Source organism: Grampus griseus, assembly GCF_964374135.1.
Source record: "Grampus griseus genome assembly, chromosome: 21".
NCBI lineage: Eukaryota > Metazoa > Chordata > Mammalia > Artiodactyla > Delphinidae > Grampus > Grampus griseus.
This window is the reverse complement of record NC_139015.1, coordinates 30,497,135-30,519,863: the sequence shown is the minus strand read 5'-3', so window position 1 is coordinate 30,519,863 and position 22,729 is coordinate 30,497,135. Positions and strand designations below refer to the sequence as shown.

Here is a 22,729-nt window from a genome sequence, read left to right as displayed (position 1 = left end):
TCCCAGGTTCACAAGGATGGTTCAACATACGCAAATCAATTAATGTGATATACCACATCAACGAAAGAAAAGACAAAAATCACATGATCACCTCAATAGATGCAGAAAACGCATTTGATAAAATTCAATATCGATTCATGATAAAAACTCTTACCAAAGTGGGTATAGAGGGTCCTTATTAGTTATCTATAGGTCTTTATTAGTTATCTATTTTATAGATAGTAATGTGCATGTGTCAATCCCAATCTTCCAGTTTATCCCTCCCCCCGACCCCTGCAAATAAACTTATGGTTATCGATGTCTTGGCTTTGGTGGACTCTGGGACTTCAGAAAATCCTACTACGAATATAGTCAAACCTACTGATATAAAGAACACTGGGTTTAGCACATTAGGCGACCAATAAATGTTAAATAAATGAATGAATAAGTGGTTTTATTTTTTTCTGTTTGCCAACATTTAAGTTAAGCATCAGTCTGTATATTATATAATATGTTGTCCTCATTAAAATATCTATTTAATGTAAATAAAAGTTGGAACATACTTCAGAGCATTTGATTTGCCTTTCAGGATTGTGCAGCTCTGCCAGACCCATGCTGTAACCAAGCCACATGTAGACTCAATGTTGGGTCAGCTTGTGCTACTGGACCGTGCTGTAATGCTTGTGCTGTAAGAGCCTTTTAAAAATTTTGTATTACCCACATTAGTAATGTTATCATTTTTTATAATATTTAAATGTTCACATTCTGCTGTACTCAATATCATTTACTTCACCCCACCAGTTTATAGCAAAAGGACAAGTGTGTAGGGCTTCCACTGATGAATGTGATCTCTCTGAATATTGCAATGGTACATCTGCAGCATGTCAAGAAGACCTTTATGTTCAGGATGGGCATCCATGTGCAGAGAATCAATGGATCTGTGTGAACGGAAAATGTATGAACGGGATAAAACAATGTTTGGAAATATTTGGTGAAGGTATTTATCATAATTTGATTTTCTGTATATATTTTTTTCTGGAAACTGACTAACATACATATCTTTATATATATTAGAATAGACAAAGGATATTATGAAATGAAGCTATTAATATGTCAAAAATATATTAACCTCTAGAGGTATAAAAATAGAAAAAGATAGTATCACCAGGAAAAAAATAACTGAAACAAAACTCAATCATTCCAATAAAAGAAAGCACTCAGAGAAATTAAGAATTGGTGTAAGTCAAGTATTTGTTTTATAATCTAAGATAAACAGAAGAATAATATAATAATTAGAAACTAAAAACTAATAAAGGGGAGAAAAACAAAAGCAATTAACATATTTGATTAACCCAAAAGAAGGCAAGAACAGAGTAAATAAAAGAACAAAGGATATGAAAATAAATAGTAATATGTATTGATATTTACATATTTAGCAATTACATTAAATATAAAACCTGTGTTAAATATTCAATTTAGGGAAAGGATGTAGCAAGAAGTGACGATGCAACTACGAGAAAATGACTAGAAAAATCAAGGTGTATTGCATTGATGATATTTTTAAAGGCTTTAGAGTACAGTGAAACCAAAGACAATTAATTTAAATCTCTGCAGGATAGAAACTTTGCCTATCTTAGGGAACAACTGACAGCCATTTATGTTCCTAGGGACATATGCAGACTCTGAAAGTTGAAGATCAAGCTTGGCTTAGCTAGAGATCTTCAAGAAAAAAGAAAGATAAACTAGAAAAGTTTTAGCAGTTGGAATTGAAGGGGAGGGGCTGTCAAAACCATAGGCTATTTTTCCATGAGGTGTCTGCATCTTTGGAACTTAAACGCTGCTCAGAAACTTGGTCAATTTAATAGATTAAAAAAAAAATTTACAAGGCATTACGAATTTTCTTGTAGTCACAGATGATCAAAGACCAAATGGTAGAGGAATTTTACCTTTAAAAAAATCTTAGTCTTCCTCCAGAACCTTTTGCTACATTTTCTTTTTTTTTTTTTTTTTGCTGTACGCGGGCCTCTCACTGTTGTGGCCTCTCCCGTTGTGGAGCACAGGCTCCGGACGTGCAGGCTCAGCGGCCATGGCTCACGGGCCCAGCCGCTCCGCAGCATGTGGGATCTTCCCGGACCGGGGCACGAACCTGCGTCCCCTGCATCGGCAGGCGGACTCCCAACCACTGCACCACCAGGGAAGCCCCCTTTTACTACATTTTGAACTGCCTGTGTTGGTAGGCCAGGAAGCTATGCTGAGACTAAAGGGCATATATTTATCCCTGGCAAACTTTCAGTGAAGAGAAGATAAATGTTTGCAAGGCTCTCAGTTGGTAGGGTACAAGGGTCACACCCAAGATAACGAGGTGAATCCAGAATAAAACTGTACGTCAGCCTTGGCCCATATAATTGCCTGATTGGACTTAGGTGATCACTGCCTTGCCCAACCCGCCTAACTGTTCCAACCATCATATAGTTGGATCATGTCTTATAATACATTCTGTCAATCTCTTCTTTTTGATTGAAGTGTTTAATCTATTCATGTAAGTAAGGTAATATTTCCATCTGCTGTTTTGCTATGTGTTTTCAGTATATCTTATACCTTACCCTCTATTCCTCAATAACCTCTTCATTTGTATTGAATAGATATTTTCTAGTGTAATAGTTTAATCTCTTTGTGCTTTCTTTTACTATATATATTTAGTTATTTCTGAGTGGTTTGCTTAGGTGTTACAATTACTATCTTAAGACATTCAATTAATATTAACTTAATATCAAAAGTAAACAAAAAGCATGTATATACCTCTGTTTTCCCATCCCTTGTTCTATTTCTGTCAAACGTCTTACATCTTTATGTAAGTCTAGTGAAAATGTTTTATAATAATTGTTTTTATGCAATTATCTTTTAAATTCTATAGAAGAGAGTCCAAACAATAGATATGTTTATACTATTATATTTTCTTTTACTTTATTTGATAATTTACTATATTAGCATTGTGTTACTTCATGTAGATCCTGGTTACCTCCTAGTGTCCTTTGATTTCAGCCTTAAGGATGCACTTTAGTAGGTCTTGCTGGAAACGTTTGCTAAAGATGAGTTCTCCCTGACTGTGTTTATCTTGGAATGCTATCATTTCTCCCTTAATTTTCTGAGGAGAGTTTAGCCAAATATAGAATTCTTAGTCTTTTCCTTTCAAAACTCTATAGATATCAGCCTACTGTCACCTGGCCTCCTTGTCTTTAATGAAGAGTGGAATCAATTTGACCATGATCTGTGGATCTCTTTAAGATTATTCCATGTGGAGTTTTTAAAGAAATCTTCTTGTAAAAATATAGATATAGGTATACATTAAATTTGAAAAGCTTTCAGTCATTATTTCTTAAAATACTTCACTGCCCTTTTCTGTTTTTTCCTCAGTTTGGGAATCCCTATAGGCCAATATTTCATACGCTTGATGTTGTCCCACTGGTCCATGAAACTATTTTTGTCATTTGATTTTCTTTCTTTCCTCATACTAGATAATCTCCATTGACCTATCTTCAGGTCAATAAAACCTGCCAGATTAAATCTATTGATTTTTAAATTTCTGTAGTGAAGTTTTTCATTTTAGTTAATACAGTTTTCAACTTCAGAATTTATATATGGTTCCCATTTTTATTTAAAAGTCTATATTAGTATTTCCCATTTAGTTTTTAAGAGATGGTTTCCCCTAGTGACTTGAACATATTTGTAACTTGAACATATTTGTAGTAGCTAATTTAAGTCTTTGTCTACTGGATTCAAAATTGGGGCTCTCTGAGGACATTTTCTGTTGGCTTTTTTTTTTCTGGGTATGTAGCATAATTTCATTTTTTTGCATATAGTGTAAATTTTTTTTAAAAAACTAGAAATTTTAGACAATATATTTTAACAATTTTGATTCAGATTTCTCTAAGGTTTGTTGTTGTTGTTGTTGTAGTGTAATAGTTTAATCTGCTTATTTGTTTAGTGACTTTCCTGGACGAATTTTTCCAGTTCTGTATTCTGTGCTGTGTGCATCCACTGAGTTCTGATAGTTCCACTGATAGTTTGTTGTTTTTTTTTCTCCCAAGTTCTTGTTTTTATTTTTAAGCCAGACTTCCTAGGGATAACTCCAAATTAGTACAATTTAGTGCCAAGCCAATAACCCATCAGATACCCTTCAATGCCTTGACTCTTTATTTTCTACCCTATGCCAAGGATAGCTTCAAGCTTCAGGCAGTTTGCAAAACCGCCATAGCTTTCACTTCTTGCTTGTTCAGGACCTAAATATAATCCAGAGAAGAGTGACTGGGGACTTCTCTTCCTCAGGATTGTTCTTGGCATGTGTACATCTTTTTAGACCCAGTTATGTGTTAAGTTTTCAACATCACTTATGATCATCTAGTTCTCCAAGGTTTCCTTTTAAACTCCCAGCAGGCTCTTGTTTGCCTCAACTGCTGTAATGTTGCTGTCATCTTTCTATTATTTCAGTAATTCCCTGAGTGTAAGGCTCTTTTTCCCACTGAGCCGAGCTCTAACTCAAACCAAATAACAAAATCACCCCGGGAACAGAGATCTTCTAGGTAAGTGAAAGTTTGGAAAATGTTCAGACTGTGCTCTGGTGATTTTAACAAAGCTCAAAATAGGTCAGACCTCTTCATTAGCTCTAAGGCTGCTGGCTTTTGGCTACCCTGCCACTGAGGAAAGATGAAAATATCCCCAAAGTAATACAGCACTGAGCCTTCTGTCTTAACAACTGTATCAGCCAGGATTCCACCAGAGAAACAGAATCTTTCCCTGTACCCTGTTTATTTTATCTTTATATACCCAAATCAGATGCCATCCCCTCAGGCCAGAGCTTCAGAAAAGCAAAGAGGTCTCTCTCACAGAGAGACTAATCCTGCATTTTAGCCTGCTGTCTGTGCTGTGACCTGGGGCTAAAAACTTCTGATTGTTAGCAGCCCAGGGGACCCAGGAATGCAAACGCCCCTGGCCACTAGAGCCAGGTGATCTAGGGGTGTCCCTGGGAAGCACCACACATAAAAACCAGAGCACAGGATGCATGTAAAGGCTCACCTCTGGGAAATACTGGCACTCTGGAGTGTGGCAGGGTGAGAACATGACATTAGCACTCACCCACCAAAGTCTCTGTGAAGGGTTAGGGCAGGTCCTTAGACATGGGTTTCATTAGAAGCCTGCCCCTCAGGCCACAGCTACTGAGATAAGCTGACAGGCCTCTTACACAGAAAGACTGGGCTCCTCTGACTGCTGCCTCTTGCTGTGCCCTGGGTGTGGTAGCCAGTTAAGAACTCTGTCTCCTATAGTTACAGTCTTGTAGGACCCTTGAGCATAAACCACGCATCAGAAGCATTTCACAGTTCTCTATAGCCTTGTGGGTCTCGTGGACATGAGTGCTTGTTGGTTATCAAAGCTGGAGGTTTTAGGGGCTCATCTTTCTGGTGCAGGTCTTAAAAGTTGTGGTGCCTGATGTGAGATCCAAACACTTCACCCCTCAGGGAGGAGCTCCACGTTTTGAGTTCCCTCCCAACTGTGGATCGCCATTGCCAGGACGGGTTTCCAGCAAGGTGGTGTCTCAGCCTTGCCTACCTGCTTCAGTGTGGCTTTCCTCTTGTTGGCTCAGTGTGAAGTGGTCACTCCGCCAGTTTTTAGGTTTTCTTCACCGGAAATTGTTCCATATGTAGCTGTAGATTTGGTGTATTTGTGGGAAGTTGTGAGTTTGGCATCTTTCTACTTTGCCATCTTGAATTGGAACCTCTATTTCCATCAGCATTTTAAAGAGGTTACTCCGCTGTCATATGGCTTTCATATTTCTGAAGAAAAATCTGTCATGTTGTGTCTCTTTGAGCCATGAAGACACTCTTTGGTCTTCGGTTTGTAGCCGTCCTCATATCATCTGTTTGAATGTGCGTTTGTGTGGAGTGCGTGCACGTAATTTTGCTTAGTGTTCCTGAGTGCCTTGGAACTGTGGTGTACATACTGTATTATTATACAGATTTTTAACTTTCAGTTTATGTTTATATTTAACTGTCTCTCCATAATTATTTCAATTTATTTATTTTTGATACCTTGCCTTCTTGAAGATTTATATCCTTTGTAATTAATTTTAGTATATATGTACCATGGTTCTCCTACTCAATTACATGTAGATGTCTCTATTTTATATCTTTTCTTGAATATTTTACATAAAGGCATATTCCTAGTTAAAATTTTTTTCACTGTCTTCCTCTTCAATTTTTGACTTACAGAAACTGTGTCTTCATTCTAAATGCTTCTCTCATATAGACACTGCAATCTTATATAGATACATCCATCTTTTTCTTCTGTTAAGTATATGAAGTAAGAGACTAATCACTTTAATTAAATCAGAAACCAATGATTGTTAAGTTTAGTTAGAGTTTTGATTAGGTTCAGTCTTTATCTAGTTCACTCTTGTTTCTAGGGCATAACTCTCCAGGGCTTTCAACTGAGAGATCGTATATTTACTGAGACTCCTTCCCCTGGCAGGTATGTAATCACAATGCAGAAACTGCAGAAAAATATGCTCTGCTTTCTGGAAGTCACCTCCTTATATTTTAATCTCCTTCTCTTCACATGTTTAGAAGCAGGAAAATGTCTTAAGAGGGGACTATACTATATGTTGAGGCCCCCGAGTCTCTAATTTTATCACTATAGTCATAAAAGATCCTCCAACTTTGGCCTTTTTTTGTCCAATGGCCTGCTTCCCTAGCTAAGCTTATAATTTTGATTTCTCACACATAGCTATGTTTCCAAGTGACCTCTGGGATGAAAATCAACTGCTTATTTTCAGTTTACTACTGCCTCTAAGACTTTCAACTGAGATCCTGATGGGTCCACAGGGCCTCCTCTTATGCTGTGTCATTTTTCTTCACAGTTAAATCTCCCTATCAAAAGTTTTTGGCTCAGTCCTCCCATTAGAGTAGAATTAATTGAGTCATGATAAATAACCTGCTCTTTAAGTAGACTGAATCTTATGAGAATTAAACACATAATGTGTGTGGACTGAATAGTAAATATGAAAATAAATCAGCCGTGACTCCAAGAATTTTTGGTCTGGGGAAATTAGGATAAAAAAATAAGATATTATTTTAATGATTTGTCTTGAAAACACATTTATATGATAACACTATTGACCAATAAGTCAATTATTTGTTTAAAAAAAGTTTCTTATATACTTATATATTTCTAGACTTACTAAAAATTAGAAGATAAACTGCATACTGTAGTTAATCCTAAGGTATCTGTTTGGATAGTAGACAAGATGCTTTCAATATTTAAATATTTCATTGAAGTAGTTTTTTTGTGATTTTAAAACTAGGTTTTATTTTCAATTTTGTATTATGCTCTTATTTTGTGCAATATTGTAAACAATCTCAGAATTTTAAGTGTACTCATTAATTATTTTAAATTAATGTAAGTTCAATATGACTAACCACAAATTTTTATTTTTCAGGTTCAGGTTTTGGTACTCAAGAGTGTTTTGATCAACTTAATTCTAAGACTGATCCATCTGGGAACTGTGGCTCTAATGCTTCAGGGTACACACAGTGTAATCCTAAGTATGTTCTAGGAAATCTATCTGAGAAACTTTATTTATTGCTTTATATTTGAAAATACCATGAGATAATTTACTTTACATGTAAGTGAAATGTCACTTGATCATGAAGTAAGACTATATTTAATCAAATTATAAATGTCTCAAGTACAGAATATCTGTACTTATCTTTCTCACACATCCAAACTATCCCTTGTTCCACCCCACAGAGCATTTAATTTACATATAGTTACATTAATTACCCATTAGTTAGAAGGACTGATCAGTTTTATTTTGCATGCGGTCACTTTAATTTTACAAAGGATGATCATTCTTCATAGTGATCTGATAAAAATGCATGAATTTTTACTATCCAGGAAGTAAAGCAATGTGTTTAGGTACATATACTCCACAAGCAGACATCTTGGTTTCAAATACTAATCCCAATACTTACCTACTTGTGTGACTTTGGACACGTGCCTCACTTTTCTGATATGTAAAATATGTATATCAATTTCACTGACGTCACTGGGCTTGTGCCAGTGTGGAATTTAGACACTCTATGAAAAGCACTTAGAATGGGACTGACACATATGAGGGTTAATTGTTAACTACTATGATTATTATATATACTAGAACTAGAATTATATATACTAGAACTAGAATGCTACTGTTACTATAATATTTTACTTTGTTACTATTTCAAACTTGGTTTGATAGCAAAAAAAATTTCTTGTTTTGCGCGAATAGCAAAAAGACTTCCCACATAGCTTTTACTCAGTGGTTTACATTTTGCGCATTTGCTTTATCCTTCTGTTTTTCTAACTCTCCTCTCCTTTCCTCCCTTCAAAACGATTTTCCTAAACCATTTGAATGTAAGTTGGTTACTATGTTTCATTATCCTTAAATAAATCATTGTGTTTTCTTGAGAACAAAGGTTTTTATTTTTTTTAATGGCTCTATTGTAGCTGTCAACCACAGTTCTCAATAAAACTTCATTCATTATCTCAATGAAGTATTTATAGGTCTTTTTTCTTGTTCAGGAGCAAATCCAGAGTCACGAGTTTGTTAAACTTCAATCTAGAACATTCCTTTTGTTTCCATTTCTTTTCCTGTTTTTTTTTTTTTAAAAAAAAATACTACAGGCCAATTATTTTGTAATATTTTCCTCAAATTGGGTTTGTTTGATATTTTTCATCATTAGATTCATGTCGTAAATTTTGGCAAGCTTGCCACTGAAGTGGTGTTGTACCGTCAAGTGCAATTTTTAAAAGGTACATGCCATTTTCTCTCAAAGTTGGATATTTTAAGTTAAATTATTTGGTAACGTTAATTTTCTTTAGGTCTCTATTGTAAAGTTACACTTTTCCTTTGTGTTTAATGTGTTAATATGGGGAGAGTTAATATTGAGACCATGGACATGTTCTGTTCTTCTTCGAACTTTCACCCACTAGTATTAAGGTTCATTGATGATTTTCTAACTCCATTATTGCCTCCCCCTTTAAGCTAGAAATGTATTGTAGAAAGAAGTATTATTTTTATTTATTTATTTATGTTTGTGTATTTATTTATGTCAGTTCAGACACAGCAATTGTTATTTGACTCAATATTATAGAATATATTACTATCATTTATTTTAACACTTATTTTTTCAAATTGTCTCAATTTGAGCTAGTGAGAGTTTCTTTTAGCTGGCCACAATATTCTTTTCAAAAGTCTGTATGACACTTTAAAAACTTACACATTTTTCCAGCACAAAAAAAGATGTTCTAGGCCCCTGTTATATTTTTCCTACCCTTGTTCTGGATTCAGCTGTTTCTCTAAGTAGCCCAGATTCCTTTTAGTAGAGAAGAGTATTTAGTAAACATCTGAGAACCAGGTGTGCTTATTTCTGCCGTTTTCCATTACCTCTAAGTCTTCTCAGACAACAAAGCTAGAACATACATGTATCACATTTATTTCTATATCCACGTATTATATCTCTGTTTTTAAAACGTGAACTTATAGTGATAATTTTATTTCCAGACACCACAAATATATACAAACTACATCTTACATTCATAAGTTGCTTTTTCATATGCTCAAGCCCAGAAGCACAAAAGTTTGTTTCATAACTGCTAAAGCATATACTGACTAAAGGAAGCTTTCTAGCTGTTAGGATTATATTTTCTTTTAAATCATTGATCTTTTTATATTAGCTGCTATAAAGTGCTTCTCTGCTAATTGCAATATTTGGGTCATTTGGATATTGATATCTAGTGCTTTATTTGCACCTATATCACATTTTAACTTTTTTGGCATGCATTGCAATTTTTTGACTTTATATTGGTTAGTATGAGTAATACATAATGGAAACTTTGCATATATTTATAAATTTCTGTATAAGTACTTACAAACATTATATTAGTTTCAGAGGTAGAACATAGTGATCCAACATTTTTTATAGATTACACACCATACAAAGTTATTATAAAATACTGACTATATTCCCTATGCTGTATGTTACATCCCTTTGGCTTATTTATTTTGCCATTGGTAGTTTGTACTTCTTAATCCCTTTCACCCATTTTGTACTTTCCGTACACCTCTCCCTTCTGGTAACCACTAGTTTGTTCTCTGTATCTGTAAGTCTGTTTCTGTTTTGTTATATTTGTTTGTTTGTTTTATTTTTAGATTCCACATATAAGTGAAAACATACAATATTTGTTTTTCTCTGTCTGATTTATTTCACGAAGCATGAAGCAATATACTATCCAGGTCCATCCATGTTCTTGCAAATGGCAACATTTCATTTTTATTTGTGGCTGAGTGATACTCTATTACATATATAATATACAAATAATATAAATATATCTCACATCTTTATCCATTCATCCAATGCTGGGTTCTTAGGTTGCTTCCATATCTTAGCTATTTTAAATAATACTGCTATGAACATTGGGGAACATATATCTCTTTGAAGTAGTGTTTTCATTTTCTTCAGATAAATATCTAGGAGTGGAATTGTTGGATTTTATGGTAGTTCTACTTTAATTTTTTTTTTTTAGGAAAGTCCATACTGTTTTCCATTTGGCTGTACCAATTTACATTCATACCGACAGTTTACTACAGTTTCCCCACATCTGACCAATGCTTGTTTTTTTTTTTGGTCTCTTTGATAATAGCCATTCTGACAGGTGTGAGATGATATCTCATTGCAGTTTTGATTTGCATTTCCCTCATGATTAGTGATGTTTAATGTCTTTTCATGTACCTGTTGGCCATCTGTATGCCTTTGGGAAAATGTCTATTCAGGTCCTATGCCGATATTTTAATTGATTTTGGGAGGCTGTTTTTTTATTGAGTTGTATGAGTTCTTTATATATTTTGGATATTAACCCCTTTGCAAATACCTTCTTCCCATTCAGTAGGTTGCCTTTTTGTTTTTTGTTCTTTGTTTTTTTTTTTTTTTTTTTTTTGGTGGAACGCGGGCCTCTCACTGTTGTGGCCTCTCCCGTTGTGGAGCACAGGGTCCGGATGCGCAGGCTCAGCGGCCACGGCTCACGGACCCAGCTGCTCCGTGGCACGTGGGATCTTCCCGGACCGGGGCACAAACCCGTGTCCCCTGCATCGGCAGGCGGACTCTCAACCACTGCGCCACCAGGGAAGCCCTCTAATATGTAATCTTTTTGTCTGGTTTCTTTTACTTATGTTTTTGAGATTCATCCATTTTGTAGCCTATATCAGTAGTATGTAGCTTCTTATTACTGGGTAATATTATATGGTGTGGATATAAACATTTTAAAATTATGTACCACTTAATGGGCACTTAGAATGTTTCTAGTTTAAGGCCATTAAGAACAATGCTGCTGTGGATGTAAGCTATTATATAGAGAATGGATAAAACAACAAGGTCCTACTGTATAGCACAGAGAACTATATTCAGTATCCTGTGATAAACCATAATAGAAAAGAATATTGAATATATATACGTATAACTGAACCACTTTGCTGTACAGCAGTAATTAACACAACACTGTAAATCAACTATACTTCAATAAAAAAAATCAAGAACAATGCTGCTGTGAACATTCTTGTGCAGTATTTTGTTTGTTTGCTTTGTAAAGCCATGTATTTGTTTCTCTTGGGCTATAACAAGTGTGAAGGTGCAAGTCTTTATGTAGACACATATTTTAAAATTTCACCTGGATGCACACTTAGAAGTAGAATTGCTGGGTCACATGGCAGGTATATGTTCAACATTTTAAGAAGCTTCCCAAATATTTTCCAGAGTTACTGTACCATTTTACATTTCCAGCAAATATGTATCAGAGTTCTAGCTTCCCTACATCCTTCTCTACATCACCAACATTTGATATTGTCATGACTTTTTGTTTCCTTGTTTATTTGTGTGTCATTCTAAAAAGGTATCTTACTCTGGCTCTAATTTGCATTTACCTACTGATTTATGAAATTACCACCCTTTCATGTGATTATAAGGCATTTGTATATCTTCTTTGGTAAAATGTCTTGGTAGATCTGTAGCCCACGTTTAAATTGGGTTTTGTTGTCATTATTGAATTGTGAAAATTCTTTTATGTATCAGAATAGAATCTTTATCAGATATATGAATTGTAAATATCTAATTCTATCTTTTCTTAATGACAACTTTTTGAAGATCAAAAGATTTTAATTTTGATGAAGACCAACTTATCCCTTCATTTTTTTACAGATCTTGCTTTTAGTATAATACCTACGAAATCTTTGCCTCATTGCATAAAAGTGATAAAAGCAGAAATGTTTGTTTTGTTCCTGATTGTAGAGTGATAGCATTCAATCTTTCTACTTTATCCATGATACTACTAGTAGGTTACACATACAGCTCTATCAATTTGAGGAAGTTTCTGTCTGTTCCTAGCTGGATGAGACAGTTCATCATGGTTCAGTGCTGGATTTTATGAAATGCTTTCTCTGTGTCCTTTGAGAAGCTTCTGTGTTTCCCCCCTTTATTTTATTTTATTATCTTTTAACACCTTTATTGGAGTATAATTGCTTTACAATGGTGTGTTAGTTTCTGCTTTATAACAAATAGAGACTTGTGAAGTCTCCCTGCACATACATGGAGCCTCACAGCCAGCTAGGGATGTGATGTAAGGAGAGCCGACAGCCAGCCTTTATGGAAGCACTCTCTCCAGAATCATGGCTCCAATTTCTAGCTACTCCGTCCCGAATCTCAACTGTGACCTCAGTCTTGGGCTAACAGTGCTGCTGGTTTTACATTCATTCCCTAATACATTTGCTACTTTTACTCAAAATGCTGCTGGGTGAGACTTTTTGCTCTCTGCACCAAATCAAGGATGATCCCTCTGGCACTGAATTTATTGGTTTTAATGGCCAGCCTTGCCCTGGTAAAACGACAGCTGAAAGAGTGTATGGGAGCAGACCCAGGCAAGAGGACCACAGCCTTTCACTATTATTACTGATTTTATGGCAACTTTACATAAATGCTTCTCGATTTGTTGTTTGCTTTTGATCAGTTTCCATAGCCCTGAAATGTTTGTTGTGACAAATTTGCACAGTTTTATACTTATTTGGGGGGAGATAATTTACCTATATCTTCTCTCTCTCCTACCCACCTTGTTAAGATTTAACTACACAATTTATTTTGTGCCTGATGTATCACAAATCCTAGAACTGACTCATGATAAACACTCTCATCTAATTAGGAATAGAATAAAACTTCCTCAATCTGATAAAGCTATATGTGTTTTGTACTTCTACAAGTTACATCTAAGATAAATTTCCTTCCATGGGAAGAACTCAGTTTACATTTTCTTTAGTCTGGGGCATCTATTGATAAATTTTATTAATTATTGTCTGAAAATGCCATATTTCCTTTTGAAAGATATTTTCTCTACCTACAGAATGCGAAGACACTAGATGTTTTGTCTCACCTTTGAGTCTGTCATTCAATAATCTGATCTCCATTATTTCTCTTGGAAAGTCAGTCTTAAGTTGTATTACTGTTCTTTTGTTGTTAATGCTTTTTTATTTTCTGGTTACTTTCATGATTTTGTCTGTGATTTATGCACTATCGTTGTGATGTATCTCAGTGGTTCAGCGTTAATATTTATTGCATGTACTGCTTCTTGAGTGTATGCCTCAGTGTCTTGTCAGTTTGGGACCCATGATGTGGAGAGTACATATTATGTTTGAAAAACACAAAAGGAAATCCAATCATACCAGTAATTTTTTAAATTTTACTAATTTTTTAGAATAGAATAAGCTTGGAATCATGTTTAAGAATCAAAAAAGGAATGAAGAATTGTTACCAAAAAAGTGATAAGGCTAAATAGAAAGTAGTTCATAATTACTAAGATGTTGTTACTATTAACAATGCAGGAAAGGCTCTCATACTTTTTGGTGTTGCACAATTAATTGCATACATCTTTTAGCAGCCCTTAATGCTTTATTTAAATCTGTTTGCTTTAGAAATGATATTCTAATATTTCTCTGTATTGAAAACTAATGATTTTTATTTGTTGGTAAATTATAGGGATGTGCGATGTGGAAAATTACTGTGTACATATGACAAAGGAATTATAATTAATATTCCAAATGCCACTGTTTTGTATAGCAACATAGATGGAAACATCTGCGTTGGACTGGAATATGCATATGATGATAAAGACAGCGGAAACATGTGGGTAAAAGATGGAACTGTTTGTGGTCTAAATAAGGTATGTAGTCTTTTATTACCAACTAATTTCCTAATTTCAAATTTTAAATGCATATTTGGTATTTTTCTCATAACTTAAGTGCACATTTAATTTCAAAAAATAAGAAAGTAGAAAGTTTTGAAAATGAGATATTATCACTATGAATATTTCATTGGCTATTTAGTACTTTTTTCATGGAAGTCATATGTATTAACTGTTTTATTAATTATCTCATGTTACACAGGGAGTATTTTTAATGTCATGAATTATATTTTGATATACTTACTTAAAATGGCAGTTAAAGTAACATATGCCCATTTTAGTGATGAAAATAATAAAGGATTCACAGAGTAAAGGAAAAATCAATCAAAGGCACATAAATCTGAGATATAAGTACTCTCCATTTTCATGAACCTTCCATCAACTCTTTTTATTATTTGAAGTATAATTGATTTACAATATTGTGTTAGTTTCAGGTGTACAGCATAGTGATTCAGTATTTTTGCAGATTATATTCCATTATAGGTTATTACAAGATAATGGGTATAATTCCCTGTGCTATACAGTATATCTTTGTTGCATATCTATTTTATATATACCACTTTGCATCTGTTAATCCCATACCCCTAATTTGTCCCTCCCCACTTTGATCTCCCCTTTGGCAACCATAGGTTTGTTTTCTATATCTGTTTCAGTTTTGCATATATATATTCCTTTGCATTCTTTTTAAGTTTCCACATATAAGTGATATCATATAGTATTTGACTTTCTCTTTGACTTATTTCACTAAGCATAATTTTCTTTAAGCCCACCCACATTACTGCAAATAACAGTATTTCATTCTTTTTTATGGCTGAGTAATATTCCATTATATAAATTTATAAATATGTATATATACATATATATATTTAAAAATCACATTTTTAAATGCAGTAGTCTGTTGATGGGCACTTGAGTTGCTTCTGAGCCTTGGCTATTGTAAATAGTGCTGCTGTGAACATTGGGGAACATGTATCTTTTTGAATTAGTGTCTTTCTTTTTTCCAGATGTATACCCAGGAGTGGGATTGCTGGGTTGTATGGTAATTCTATTTTTACTTTTTTAAGGAACATCCATAGTGTTTTCCATAGTGGTTGTACCAATTTGCATTGCCAGCAAAAGTGTACAAGGGTTCCCTTTTCTCCACATTCTCCCCAATATTTGTTATTTGTAGACTTTTTGATGAGAGCCATTCAAAGAGGTGTGAGGTGATACCTCATTGTGTTTTTGATTTGCATCTCTCTAATAATTAGCGATGTTGAACATCTTTTCATGAGCCCGTGGGCCATCTTTATATCTTCTATGGAAATATGTCTATTCAGTCTACTGCCCATTTTTTAACTGTTTTGTTTTTGTTTTGATATTGTATTGAATGAGCTGTCTATATATTTTGGATATTAACATCTTGTTAGTTGCATAATTAGCAAATATTTTCTCCGATTCCATAGGTTTCTTTTTGTTTTGTTGATAGTTTCCTTTGCTGTGCAAAAGCTTTTAAGTTTAATTAGATCCCATTTGTTTAGTTTTGATTTTACTTCTTTTGTCTTAGGAGACTGATCCAAGAAAATATTGCTACAATTTATGTCAAAATGTATCCCACCTATGTTCTCTTCTAAGAGTCTTATGGTTACAGGCCTTACATTTAGGTCTTTAAACCATTTTGAGTTTATTTTTGTAAATGTTGTGAGGGATTGTTCTAATCTTATTGTTTTACATGTGGCTGTCCAGTTTTCCCAGCACTACTTGTTGGTGATACTGTTTTATCTCCATTGCATATTCTTTCCTCCTTTTTCTCCTGTTTCTTTTTATAGCATGTGATTTTTTGGTTAAAAACTGGACTTTTGAAAAACAGCCATTTCTCCCACTGTTTGCAGTCTGGCTCCGTGCCAGTGTAGTCCTTTTCTAATTTCTTGGGTGTGCTCTGAGCCTTGGGAGTAGCCTGAGGAGAAAGCTTGTGGTCTCTGAGATCTCTGTGAATATGCATCTTTCCTGGGTCTTTTTGTGGCTTTTCTTATTCCCCACATACATGTATGTTTTTTAATGTCTTGTTTTTCCAAATAGTCTCATGCCAGGGTTGCCTTGGAGCCTTAGATGGTCTATTGTATGTTTCCACCCATTCTCTCTGCTCCAAATGTCTACAAGTCTTAGTTTCCCTGCAGTTTTCCTGGGCAGTGTCCATCTGAGATCTGAATTAGGTGGAACAGAGACCAGTCTTCAGGCAGTTCCCAGACAGGTTACAATATTGAAAATAAGGTGTCCTCTACTCCATTCAGTTCAAGGGAGGGAATTGGAAACTCAGCTGCTGTCTCCTCCAGACCAAGACTATGGCATGCCCAAAAAGTAGTGGGACAAGGTTTGAGCAAAATACTACAAAACTTTCTAACATTTTGATTGTGGCTTTTTGTTTGTTTGTTTGGGCATTTGCTTAGCTGCAGTAGACCTCTGACAGCTTCCAGAGCTCCTATGGGTTGCTTTAGCCAGTCCTTCTCCCCCTCCCCCCCTCCTTCCCCTCCTCCTCCTTCTTCATCTTCTTATTCTAGGATCTCTAAAGGAGAACAAGACTTGGGACTTCCTAGTGCACCATTTTGCTGATGTTGCCCTCCAGATTATTTTTTCAGGATTTGGTAAAACCTGCTTTTAATTCTGTCACTGGTGTACGGTGCATATAATCACTTAAATACTACATCCTTAGCCATTGATGACCATGGGAGGAATGCTGGCTTCAGGTTTTGGTTACTTTTGTGGAATCACATTGTTTCACATTTTCTGTGCCTAAAAATAATTTTTATTTTATCTCAAGTGCATAGTATTATTTGATATTACAAGTAAAAAGAAGTCTCAAAAAATAATATTTCTAAACTTTTGAGCTTTATGCTTAGCTTTCTTATTCCATTACTTGTACCACAACCAAGAAAGTTAGACATACCAGAAACCTTGGTGTCATTGCTCCATCTCTCTTTTCATCCTTTATATACAATCTATCACTAAACTTAGGTGGATCAAACTATTTAACTCTGTCTCAAACACAACCACTGTTTTTCATCAACACTACTACCACTCAATTTCACTCTATGGTTGTCATTTTTCTGGACTACTGTAATGTTATTCTAGTTTGTCTTTCTATATTTTCTCTTGCCTTTTACATTCTCTTTTTCAAAACCTCCGTTTATCAGCTTTCCGTCTTCCAATTAAATCTCTAAACACCGCCAATTGCTTATAGGTTATAGACCAATTTTCTGATTAAGACTATAAGACACAGACAAACCCTCCATAATAACCTCTGTCACATCATGTATAGATTTTTTGTTGTGTGTGTGTTTCTATATCTTTTACTGCAATATGAGCAACATGAGTTTTGTTGTTGTTGTTCACTGCTGTGTTCTCAGGGCCAGGCACATCGTAAGACTCAAATATTTAGTTAATTAATGTTTGAATGACTGTTCTTTGTGTAACAACTGAACTTCCCTAAATATTTCTTAACAGTTTCATAATAGATATGATGTAGGGTCATTCTGAATACTTATTCTTTTTCTATAAGTACTTTGTCTTTCATTTCTATGCTTGATTAAGTCATGTTCAACATCAGAGCTCAATAAAAAAGTTTCACTGTCCTCATATATTAGACAAATTCTGTGTTTTTATTATTTCATAAAACTATTTTATTATAGTATTTATTACACATTTACCTTTACTGTTACTTATTTCATGTCTGTACTTCCTATCCCAGTATAAGCAGGGAAGATGTTTTTATTGTTTTATTTATTTTCAGATAATCGGTCTCATCTAGTGCTGAAAACATAGTAGCACTATGAATTAATCACTTATTGTTAGTATGTTAATATTTGTTATTAAATGAATACCTCTTATGTCAGTATAATAAGGAATCCTTTTAATTAGATGCCAAACACAGATGTTGGTACAGTTAACTTACTTTGGGATATCTCCTTTTCAGGTTTGCAAAAATAAAAAATGTGTAGATTCTTCATTCTTGAACTACGACTGTACTCCAGAAAAATGCCACAATCGAGGTGTAAGTATCAGCACTACAGACAAGAATAGAAATCACTGAGGCTGATATTTGGAAAGCAAACGCACAGCTAAACACACACACACACACACACACACACACACAGTCATATTCATAAACCATGTAAGAAAATCAGCCTTATCTGACCTAGCTATTATTTCAAAATTTTAAGTGAACACAAATAATTTTAGCTATTTATGATATTTCTCCTGTTTCAGCTATGTAATAATAAAAGGCACTGTCACTGTAACCCTACATATTTACCTCCAAACTGCCTAGCTTCACTAGAGTCATGGGAAGGTGGGAGTATTGACAGTGGCAACTTTCCACCCTCAGTACCAGGCCTACCTGGTAAGTATTGATGGATACTGATTTCAATTGAAATTATAATTAAAATAACATTTTAATGTATTAAATTTAATAAAATAAGTCTTTTGTCTACCAATTTATATTTAGATTATGTTTGGACATAAAACAATACACCATATATGGCTATTTAATTTATGTTTTCCTTCCAGAGACTAATGTGTTATAACATATTAAATATATGTTATAAATAAGGTATGTCAGTGAAGGCCCAGGCACGAAAATAGAAATCACTTTAGCCTTTCACACAGAAGGAATTCAATACAAGGCATGGGGTAACACACAACGGCAGAGATAAAAGCCAATCAGAGAACAGTGAGGCAATCAGAGATTAGCAACACAGGAATCCACTACCACTTCTTAGGGCTAAAGGCACAATAAATGGAGATGTTATTACTAGAACCCGAATCTAAGCCATCTCGCATGACATGTAACTGTGGTCAAGGCTATATACTAGGGTCTAGAACCCAGGTTAGAGGTACTCTCCAGCATGAGGTGAAGGTGTAGAGGATACAGGGACACAATTGCAGATGCTGGAGACAGAGAGGGTTAAATACCATGGCAATTTCTGTCTTCTTGCCCTCCAAATTTTATCCAGTGAATCCCATTAGCCAAATCTAACTAGAAGACCAAAGGTTAAGGAGCTTAGGAAATATAATTTTCGACATATTTTGGTTCAAAGTAGAGATGTATTTTAGAGCAAGCTGGCAGATCCACTGTTGCTTAGGACTAGATTTCTTTTATATAAAAACCTATGTTTAGGGCTTCCCTGGTGGCACAGTGGTTGAGAGTCCGCCTGCCGATGCAGGGGACACGGGTTCGTGCCCTGGTCCGGGAAGATCCCACATGCTGCAGAGCGGCTGGGCCCGTGAGCCATGGCCGCTGAACCTGCGTGTCTGGAGCCTGTGCTCCGCAACAGGAGAAGCCACAACAGTGAGAGGCCCGCATACCGCAAAAAAAAAACAAACAAAAAAAAACAAATAAAAACCCCTATATTTACAGAAAATCAAAGCAAGCAGATTTTGAGCCAGACTTAGTTCGTAACATTTCCACATTCATTCCAGCATTTGAAATATAGTATTTAAGACCATGCAGTAATAGATTAAGTAAAAAACATTATAACATACTTATGTATCACCAAGCTATTTCTATGTTAGTGGGAACGGTCAGCTTATCTTCAAATTAACAGCAATTAACTGCTTCTATCCATGCACATGCATGCTGTTTCCCCAGTGAGAAGAAGACTGTTTCCTAGAATCCAGGTTGGTTTTAGTGATGTGATTGAGCAGTAAAATATACAGAAGTGAGATTCTGAGACTTCCATGGTTTTGCTGCAGATTCTGATTGGGTTTTTTAGAATACTAATGCTTCGAACTCTCATTATTGGAACACTCATTCTGTTGAAAATTATCTGCTGTATATGAAATTTGACTACATTGAGACATAAAAATAAAAATACAACCATGCAACTAAGCCCTCCCCAAATTCATGACACACAAAATTAAAAGATTAAGTTACTAAATTTAGGGATACTTTCTTGCACAATCTCTCTCTCTCTCTCTCTCCCTACACACACACACACACACACACACACACACACACACACACACAATTTGGTACCAGATGGTGCATTTATATTTATATAACAAGAATCTAAAACATGTGCCATTAGCTTTGGAATTGGGTGGTGGATGGAAGGTAGAACAGGAAACTGTTGATGACTACTGATATATGTTGACATTGTCTCAAGAAGACTGTTGGTGAGCAATTCAAAGACAGCTTAAAAACATGTTATTAGAAGTTGGAGAAATGAGGACATTTATTATGAAGTAGTGAATTGTGTGGCATCCTTGCTGCCTGTGGTAATGTGGAAAGTAGAATTCATGGTTCTGGTCAGCAAGATTTCCAAGTTGGGTGACTTAAGTTACCTATGATAAAATATAAGATGATAGTAATTATTAATAAAGGAACAGTTCAGTTTTCAAGTAAAATGTCTATTTTACTTGAAAAGAGCTAGAATTTATTTGGTTTGAAAATAAAATTAATTTTTATTCCTGAATTCTTCCAGCAAAACATTCTTAAAGTGAGAAATGGCTAACAGCTAAATTTGAGATACTGAGCAATAAAATTTGATCTCAGATAAAAATTGTCAAGCGTATGTAAACCCCTCTGTTAAGACCTCAGGAAAACTTAAAGTGATGCCTCTTAGACACCTTCATCTATCAATATACAAAAAGCCTTCTAAGTATTGTACTGGACTGCCTCTTAAAAACTCTTAAACAGTAAGGCTACTATGAATGTTAAATAGGTTATTTTATAGCAGCCTCACCAGAGTCCAATATAGACAGATTTATGTTAAAAAGATTTGTGGGTGTGGTTTCATTTAATGGGGTGTATTTTTTATTTAATACACAAGAAATCCATACATTTTTAAGGAATTACCTCAGTCAGACTGAAAACGGTCAAGATAATACATATGTTCTTCAAGTCCTAATCAATTATGGGTAAAAGTAGACTGATAAAGCTACTCTAATGTAAAAAGTGTTATAAGGGCTACTCCTTATGGAAAAGGAATTATAAATCATAGGGTATAACCAAGAAATCAGAAGCCCAAACTTCATGATGTGTGCATTTGTGATTTTTGAAAATCACCACCAACAAAAATAACAGCAACAAGAAATACAGATGTATTTGGTTTCACAGATTAATTCTGGCAAGTTTTTGCAAGGAAGAAATACCATTTTAAAAAGTAGCAGTGAAGTGACTCCTGTCACCTCGCTGTATGAGGAAAACATATCCCTGATGCCAAATCCAGAAAGAAAGTTAACAAAGAAAAAATTACAGAACAATATACTTCATAAACATAAATGTAAGCATTCATTTGAAAGTCAATCAGTGCAATTCACCAAATTAAGAATTTTTTAAGTGTATATCATTTTCTCTTTTGATGCATAAAAGTCATTTGACAAAATTCAACACGTATTTATGAATTTTTTAAAGGCAACAAACTACCAACAGAAGCAAACTTCGTCAATACGATAAAAAGCATCAACAAAAAAATTTTAGCCAATATATCTTATGATAAAATACATTGTTTTTTCCAAAATTTGAGAGCAAGGCAATGAAGTCTGCTCTCACCATGTCAATATTTTACCCTAAGTCATAGCCAGTGCAATAAGTAAAGAACAAAAAATCAGGAGCATGAAGATTAGAAAGGATGAAATTAGACTGAACATGATATGATTAATTACATCAAAAATCCTAAGGACGCTACAAAAATACTTCTAGAAGTAATAAAAACCTTTCGAAAGGTCAAAGGAGATGTTTAAAAGTGGATAGTATTGCTATATACTAGCAGCAGTAAATGAAAACCAACTTAAAATCAGTACCATCTACAATACTATCAAAATATAAAATATTAGGAATAAGTTTAACAAAAGATGTGCAAGACTGAAACTAAAACAAAAATGCAGATAGATGCTAAACATACAAGTAAATGGAGAAATATGCCATGCTCACCTATTGGAAAGTTTATTATGGCCAAGATGTCAATTCTCACCAAATTAAATCTATAGATAAAAATAACCAATCATAAAAGCATGCAACATTTTAGGTGTCAACAATTTGATTCTAAAATACACACAAAAGTGCTTAGAATAGCGAAAGAGCTCTGAAAAAGTACAACAAAGAAGGACAACTTAGTCTATTTGCCTTATATTAAATTTAGAATAATATAGATTTAGTATATAGTTACAGTAATCAAGAAAAGTACAAAGATAGTTCAACGGGAAAGGAAAGTGAGTTCAAAACATTGTATTCTAACAACTGGATATCCACATAAGGCCAAATGAATCTCAAAATTACAACTTACTTCACAATTCATGTGTGATAGACGATAAATCTAAATGTAGAAGCTAAAACTATTCTTGAAAGAAACACAGGAAATGTCTACATGACCTTGAGCTAAGCAATTAATTTCTTCGATGAAACATGAAAATAAATACCAATGCAATAAAAGAAAAGAATTTGGACTTCACCGAAATGCTATGA

The 22,729-nt window shown here is 34.6% G+C and overlaps 1 protein-coding gene across 1 annotated transcript in view; it reads left to right on the top strand.

Moving 5' to 3' along the window:
* The window catches only part of ADAM2 (ADAM metallopeptidase domain 2), a gene marked incomplete at both ends in the record, with an annotated part of 73,289 nt that overhangs the window by 48,838 nt on the left and 1,722 nt on the right, over window positions 1-22,729 (top strand). The window contains 6 exon segments of the mRNA XM_082680371.1: window positions 569-667; window positions 781-976; window positions 7,469-7,574; window positions 14,085-14,268; window positions 18,239-18,316; window positions 18,532-18,664. Coding sequence (XP_082536497.1) covers window positions 569-667; window positions 781-976; window positions 7,469-7,574; window positions 14,085-14,268; window positions 18,239-18,316; window positions 18,532-18,664 — 796 coding nt within the window.